The sequence below is a fragment of the Austrofundulus limnaeus genome, unplaced genomic scaffold (assembly GCF_001266775.1).
Source record: "Austrofundulus limnaeus strain Quisiro unplaced genomic scaffold, Austrofundulus_limnaeus-1.0 Scaffold29, whole genome shotgun sequence".
In the NCBI taxonomy this organism is placed as follows: Eukaryota; Metazoa; Chordata; class Actinopteri; order Cyprinodontiformes; family Rivulidae; genus Austrofundulus; species Austrofundulus limnaeus.
The window spans coordinates 294,132-302,160 of record NW_013952431.1 but is presented as its reverse complement, the minus strand read 5'-3'; the positions used below and the strand labels follow the sequence as shown (position 1 = coordinate 302,160).

The following is an 8,029-nucleotide window of genomic DNA, read 5'->3' as shown; positions in this document are numbered from 1 at the left end:
CATCTGGTGAAAATTTCATGTCATTAGCACCTCTAGTAATATATTTACTGAGAAAAATGGTGARGTGTTCAATACTTATTTTACCCGCTGTATTATGAACAATTAATATCTTACCTGTTGTAGATAGCTCTTTGAGCGACCTCAGTTTGAGGGAAAAGAGGCCAAAGTTAATTAGAGCRGTCTTAAACCACTTCAATCTTATACTTTTCAGAGTTTTATAAKCTTCAAATGTTAATATCACATGGTTTTCTACATACAATTTAGTGGCTATTTAAGAGTGTAAACAGCAACAGCAGCTAGCTGTAGCACTTTAGGTGTAGCCTGAAACACTCCCAACAGGAACACGATGAATTTCTGAAAGAATAACTGCATATTGTGACATTACCTTAACATTAAATAATTTAAATAATGTTCACGCTAACTGCTGTGACGCTAATCTGCTCAGAATAGCCATTAGCTCATCAATCTGGTTCCAYTTTAACAATTTCTCCACAGTGAGGTCATTTGGAGACAAGTAAAAATTAACTGTTCATAACAAATCCATAGAACCATTCTGAAAAAAGCTATTACTTTAAGCACAAGTGGTTTCTAGATCCACTTTAATCAAAGTGGCGGGAAAAAAGCAACAATTCTTTAAAAAATGTCAGGATAACGTGTAGTGCTAAACTCTGTTTTTATGTCTAAATTTGCAACCAACTTAACAAACAGAACCACTGGAGTAAAAGGCAAGCAAAGCAACTATCAAGGTTTAAATGTTTGTAAAGAGGACTAGATTTGCACTGTGGGTGGGGTTAACACGGCTCATCACTCACAGGCCAAAACATGAGAGAAAAATTWWAAAAAAAATCACAGAAAGAATATTCTTTGGACTGTTAGTTTTGTTTTGGGAGGGGTAGTACAATCTTCTTTTTTTTCCTTGCCAGCACTGAACAGTGTCTGAGTCACAGTAACACTGTGGACGTGGGAAAAAAAGAAAAAGACAAAAAAAAAAAGCTTCCTCAAGGATGCTGCTGCCATTTGCTGCACAGAGCGGAGGCAGTCAGAGGTGTGTCCACTGCAGGGAGAAACACCCTGCGTTTGCAATGCAGTAATTGTTGCTAAGTGCGTCTCAAAAACAAAAAAACAGACTYAAAAGTCCCCAAATCCGCAGTCAGATTTACTGGTTGAAAGGAACTAAAGCGTGACGACGATACAGTACAAAAATCACAAGAAAAAAAAAGATCCAAATCCACAGTTTGAAAATAAATGATCTGCCTGACAGAATAAGACTGGAATTTTTAGACTAAACCTAAACTATTACATGGATTAACTGCTTACTGTTCTTTGAAAAGGTGTCTTTGGCACTTTTAAAAGAGCTTCAAAAAAAAAAAAAAAAAAAAAAAAAAAAAGGGGGGGCAAACGTCAGTGAGACTGAATTGTGGCCCAACCTGCAACAGTAATCCTTCGTGGTTCAGAGCAGTTTAAGCAACAGTTCTTCTTAAATCCAAAGATTTTTCTTGACAATTTGATTTTGTCACATTTTTCGTCCTAACTTCTTAAACGTTTTATGATCATAATGTTTGGAGCCGCTGCTTTTTATTGCCGCCCGCTGCCTCTAAAGATGGGTAATAATGTCAAACGAGAATTAAAACTTTGGAATGCAGGGCAGCTGTAATTATGCTAGTTTTATTTAATAGTGTTTTGGCATTTGTTTTTTTACAAACTACAAAATATAAACAGAACTATTCAATCAAATCTCCTTATTATTCATAAATTAGCTCCACAAACTGTAACTCAACCTGACGGTAAACCACTAAATAACCTCTGTACGGCTGTTTCAGAGATAACATCACCCGCAGGTCACTTCACAGGGTGCAGTCAGCTCTGATTGACTCCATCACTCACTTGTTCAAATGGCTGATGACATATTTGAAGAGCTCGTAATTCTCTCTGGGAAAGCGTCGCAGGATATCCTTCATCGTCTGGAAGCGCTGCTCCCGATCGTTAATCTCTGGATGGAGGTACAGAGAGAGAGAGAAACGTCAGGTTAAAGACGAGGGAGGAAAAGGGGAAGAGATTAGAAGACTGTCTGGGGAGGATAAATACAAAAAATAAAAAATGAGGAGGGATGGAGGGAAGTGAAAACAATAAAAGAGAGGAATTTGAACAAGCATCTGGGAGTTTCAACTTTCTAATAATCTGGGCTGGACGGAGCCATTTTATTCTAAAAAACACATAATTTAAAATGACTGTAAAGTAAAACTAGGGGGGAGACCACACATTCCACTGACATACACCCGTTCTGCTCTTCCACACATTACTGCAAATCGCTTACAAACACACACACACGCAGGGTGTGTTAAAGCTCGACGACGAGGAGGAATGAGTCAGAAAACCTGACGTCACCGGCCAACCCGGTGCATTCTGCGCGTGTGAGCGAGGCAGAGCTGCAGCGAGAGCAGCAGATGTTCTCCTCCACATCACAAACACCGTTCGCAAGATCCCACTCCGTATTCCCACAATGAGGTCAGCGTGGATCAGAAACAGGTTTTAAGGCAGGGGTGGGGGGTGGGGGTTATGGAGACTCGGGTTCCCTCCCCGCTGCCCGTCCAGTAACAGTGATCGCAAACTTGGCCTCCTGCGGCCCATTTGACGCGACGTTAACTGTGACGGGCAACTCTAATTCCATCAAACCTCCAACAACATGAATAAAAAACAGAAGTCAGAAGTTCTGCCTCCCCCTTTCCTCCCTCTTTCTGCTGTCGCGGCACAAACAGAGAGGTTCATCGGGTCTTTGTCACGGTTGGACGGTCATGCCGGAGCCGCTGGGGAAAAACTCGCAGCTCTGTGAGCGACAGCGGCTGTGCGGGCCGTGGGRAAATCTCTCCGGTACCGCACGGGGCTAAGCTACACTTTAAATCTCCGTTCTGACAGATTACAGAACACAGAGAGAGAGAAAAAAAGAGGCAGGAGTTCATCAAACATATTGTCTCGTGGCTTCATTCAGACGCCGGTGCTTCTGCATCTTTTCGTCACCGTGTGCAATCATCCTTACATCCTTCTTTACAGAGCCTGAAATTTTCTTTCCTCTCCATCTCCTCGGTATAAAAACCCAGCAGCAAATCGAATTCTCCCCGAGGATAGATTTGGATTGCAGTTTTGCTTGTTAGAGCTGAAGAAACACTACAATTCAAGGAAAAGGGAATTTTTCCAAGTACACCTCGTATATTTAGTGAGTGAGATCCCCATGTCCCTGCCCACCCCCTCACCCCCACCCTTCCAGGACTTACTGAAGGCCTCCACCAGCTCAGTCTGCATGCTGTAGGGCACCAGAGGATCAGGGAGCTCAGAGAAAAAGGCCTTCATGGCTCCTGCGACTGTGTTGATGGTGAAGTCTTTCTCCACCAGGTCCAGATTGTGGTCTGGAGGGGGGAATAAAAAAAATACAGACAAGCATTGACAAGTTAAAAACGTCACAATTACTGACATGAATTACAAGAATTGAGTCTTAACATGTAATGTTCTGCTGGGAAACCAGCCATAAGGCTAGTATCTCACTGGGCGTTGACTGTTGGAGATTAGTTAGTGAACAGTGTCTCCAAAATGTGTCAAAGGTTCACGGTGGTTCTCATTTTTCTGAGCCTGTCTAGGGAGGGGTTCTGGGCATGTCCAACTGGGAGAAGACTCCAGGGAAGACCAAGGACACAATGGAGAGACTTTGGCTGTAACTCACACCAGCCATAGTTTGTTTACCTAGAAATTCCGGTTTGTTTGGGGAGGTGTGAATGCATAATAAAACTTTGATGCAGACCAAAGAAGCGAACTCTGGTCCGCCTACAAACCCGGGTCTCGGCTCTGTTAAATGGTCCCTTTTCCACTAACACCTCTACAGGACGCTTCAACTTAACACTTCTAGTGAGTGGGTTCATCATAGAATTGGGCGGTCCGAGAGTTCGAAAATAGACGCCACACACCTAGAGGTATTGCTCCATTAAAGTATTTGCCAGCCACCATTAAACATAGTAGAAGGAAAAAAAGATACACAACACAACAATAGAGGACATGGTAGTGCTGTTCTTCCAAACGGTGGATCAGGTTGTTGTGAGAGTAGGTTCTGTGAGTCAAGCAGTGACTCCACCCCCTAACCAATTAAAGGGATCCCTGATTAGTTGTAACATTAAACTTTATTTGATAAACATATATTTTAACTGTAAAATAAAGACTGTAAAGATAATGTACGCTGTTTAGTTTTGTAAATTTTAAAAATATATATTTTAACACGGACAGGGCCATTTTATTTACACACAAAGCATTCTGGGTAAATGATGACGTGGAGAGGTCCTCGGTGTGAGCGAGCTATATCCACCCTGAAGGTTAATCTTGGACAATATCTGATGATCGACTCTTTTAAATGAAACCAGAGAGCGTTGACAGAGAGGAGAAGGTAGAAATGACTCAGCCTGMAACTGAAAATATGGATGGAGGACAACAGAGCTGCTTCATGGAAGAAGAACCTCAGCTTAGCCWGTTAGCCTTTGCGCTAGCWCCGACGCTATATTGCCTTATGTGTATTAGCTCGGTGCTAGTGTGACAAACAAGCTAAACTGAGGTCCTCCATCCATGTTTTCAGTTGCAGACTGAGTCATTTCACAGCGAAGGAAGTTCTAAATAAAAAGGGTCTGTTTCCACGAATCCTTGCTAGTGGAAAAGCCTTGGAACCGTGGAGAGCCAAGTCGAACCATGCTGTAGAGGCACCAGTGGAAAAGGGCCAAAAGTGAGCTCTGGTGGAGCTTGAATGCATGTGTAAACGCCTAGTGAGACTGTTCCAAATGCAGGAAGCAGACTATAACACAGGGCATTCTGAGTAATAWTAGTAATAAAGTCACTCAAAGGCTTTGTTCTATGTCTGTATAAGGTGGATATCACAGCTATGTTGATTGCACTTCTACTCAGTGCARGCCGCCTCATACGGAGCCGTCTCAGCGGCGCTGTGTGGAAAAACAACATTCTCCATGGTCTTCTGCCTCATCTTCCTCTCATGCTGAGCCCATTGTTGAAGAGCGCTTGTTTGGCCAAAACAAAAGAGAACTCCTACAACTGTTCAGATCTGATGCCAGTCCATTTTCATGAAGAAGGAATCTGAGCTCAGTGTCTTGTTCAGAGGTTTTGTGTCGTTTCCTTCAGTGGTTCTTGATGCAGCGTCATCAAAGGTAAAGAGGTGGAAAGTTGCTCAAAGGATTTGGTTCGTTTGGCATAGGGCAGTGTGACAGCGGTCCGCACCAGCTGAAAACATAACAAATGTTTAAATTTTGGTTCCAAGTCTACCAGACCATGAGGTGTGGAAACACCCTGTGTCAGTAAGTTGGCCTGGGAACACCTTGGAGTCCTKCCAGAAGAGCTGGAAGYGGTGGCTGTGGAGAGGTCTGGGCCTCCCTGCRCAAGKTGCTGCCCCCATGACCCATGASCCATGGATGGATAGACTACGTTAAATAAGGAGTAAGTTAATATTATACACCCCATATATAAAGTTAGTTTGAGTGACAAAATGTCCTGAGAGTAAAACCATCAGAGCGTCACTTATAAAAGTAAGAACAAGTCATTTCTRGGTCGTTTTTCTTTACAGTAATGAGATGAGTTTTAATAAAACTATAATTAGAGGGTTCTTAAAAAAGGCACCCATTGCGACAGTTTTCAGGTTTGGTGCCTTTGCTGCTTCCTCCTCCTGAAGTTAAGTTCTTCAAATTTTCAGGGTGCCAATCAGGAGCAGTTTTCAGTGCAGATTTGCGACACCTGTGCCACAAGTTTCACCTGTAATTGTCTCGTTCCGCTGGCCGATGGCTCAGAATGATTCAGTGCAGCTTTTCAACTCTGATTACCTGGGTTGAATTTAACCTCAGAAAGCATGGAAACACACACACACACACACACACACACACACACACACACACACACACACACACACACACACACACACACACACAGAGGCTATCCTGCTCTGCTATCTATCACGACAACAACATGCTTCATTAACCAAACCAATCTGGAGGCAATTAACTGCCCGCGGCAGACAGACTCTCGCATGAAGACACACAGAGAGCACCTGAACGCGTGTGCTGATGCACACCGGAGCAGGTAGAAGATTGTCACGGCAGCTCGGCAGTCAAAAAGGACCCAACAGTCAATTAATCCTCCCCAGTTGAGTCAGGGAAGTTCTTAAAAATAGAAGAATCTTTACTGCAATTTCTTTGCGTTCACCCAGTAAACAGAGTAAATCTGTTGATTTGTTTTACCCGCATTTTAAACCGTTCCTATGTTCGTGATGCCGAAAGCCCATCTGTGGACCTCAGTTTAGGCGATAAATGCTTGTCCCTCTACGACTAAACAAAATGAAAATGAACGGAAGGAAAAAAACACTCACCTTGTTCAAATTGTCGCTGCACGCTCTCAATCTCAGCCTTGTTCCCGCTGACCCTGTAGATTCCCTCCGTGCTCAGTCCTGCAGGAAAACCGAGAGGAAGAACTGCTGTCATCTCAGTGTTTATTTGTAAGAAGCAGTTAGAGGCAGATGATAAGTCACCTGCAAAAGCTCATCTGTACACAGRGTCGTGTATCAGTGCTGCGTACAGGACATGTGCACCCAAAAAAGCTGGGGAAAAAAAAGGTGGGGGATCTTCAGGAAGTGTTCCCAGGTGTAGCCTCCTCCATCCTATTACAGCGTTAGCACTATTTATTAAAGCTGTAAAGAACTCCTGCAGGCCTCGGAGCTCATCGGTGCCGTGTGGAACAAATGAGACCGCCTCAGTGTCACAGTGGAGTAAAATGGCTCTGGGAGACGTGAATACTTTTTCTGTCATGTTTAACTTTATTCTTGTGAGGCCTGTTCATAGAAGAATAGCTTTTGCTTAAAAAAACACACCACCTATATTGATTTATTTTAAAAAAAGCTTGTTATCAAATTTAAGGGTTCAATGTCTGATGTCAATTTTTAAAAAATCAGGACTGATTTGTACATATGGGTTGTAGATTTATCTCATAAATTTAATGGTTTATTATTTAGACACAATGCAGAGCAGTGTGCAAAATTGACAAATGACAAAAAATAAATAATAAAAATTMGACCATTGCTTACAGCTGATGTGTCAAAAGAATAAAAAGGAACAAAGCTCAGAAACAGCTGATTAGAGAAGCTCAGATTCCAACAGATTACAAATTTAAAGTTTAGATTTTTTTTAAAACGATGCGTAGCTCATTATCTCTAAAACCGACATAACTATAAACATTTTTGTGTTTGCTGAGGCTGCCTGCACAACTGTTCATCTAATGATTCCTGTCTGGTGGTTTCACTAAAATCTATCCACTATTCAGAAGATATTTTGCTAACAGATGGACAAKATTAAGCYCAGAACAAAGGATGTTTTATGGTGGCGAATGATAAAAAAAAGACCAGGCCACTAGTGATGATGTAATCAAGGTGCTGGCTCTAATTAAAACCCACAAACAGATGTTATGTTTGAAAAGTAAAGTATGTTAAAGCATGAATTTATATTATGGTTAAAATTCTTTGACATCCGCAGGTGTGCAAAAAACAAACAAACAAACAACAATAAAACATGTTCTTTCTATAAAAAAAGGTCACCAAAAGATGAGATGTGTCTTCATTTTTAACTCATTTTTCTCAGGCTTCGCCAGTGCTGATCATTTTTAAAAAATGGCTCCAATTACTTGTCTGACTGGTTGCCTTTAAACCAAACTGATATTTTGTGGAGCGAAAATGTTTACGCCTGTTAAAGGGACTGATTGTTTTCAAAAACAGGAACAAAATGGGTGTAAAATTTCTGCCACTGAACTCCGACTTGGGCAGAATTTAGCCAAGATGAAACATTTAAAACTATCAGTCTAACCGTTCTGAACTAACAGCTACTCCTTCAACTGAAAAATGACGTCTAACTGGTTGATTCAAAAATATTTTATTAGGAAAAAAGACACCTGAATGTTTGAGTCTGTACTTATCTGTGCCACCAACCTTCCATTTGAATTAAAAGTTTTCCAA

At 41.8% G+C, this 8,029-nt stretch overlaps 1 protein-coding gene across 1 annotated transcript in view; it reads right to left on the bottom strand.

Moving 5' to 3' along the window:
- arhgap35a (Rho GTPase activating protein 35a) overlaps positions 1 to 6,475 on the bottom strand; it is a gene marked incomplete at its 5' end in the record, with an annotated part of 7,873 nt that extends 1,398 nt beyond the window's left edge. The window contains 3 exon segments of the mRNA XM_014005212.1: positions 1,885 to 1,990; positions 3,270 to 3,401; positions 6,398 to 6,475. Of these exon segments, the coding sequence (XP_013860666.1) occupies positions 1,885 to 1,990; positions 3,270 to 3,401; positions 6,398 to 6,475 (316 nt within the window).
- Between the last annotated feature and the right edge of the window lie 1,554 nt (positions 6,476 to 8,029).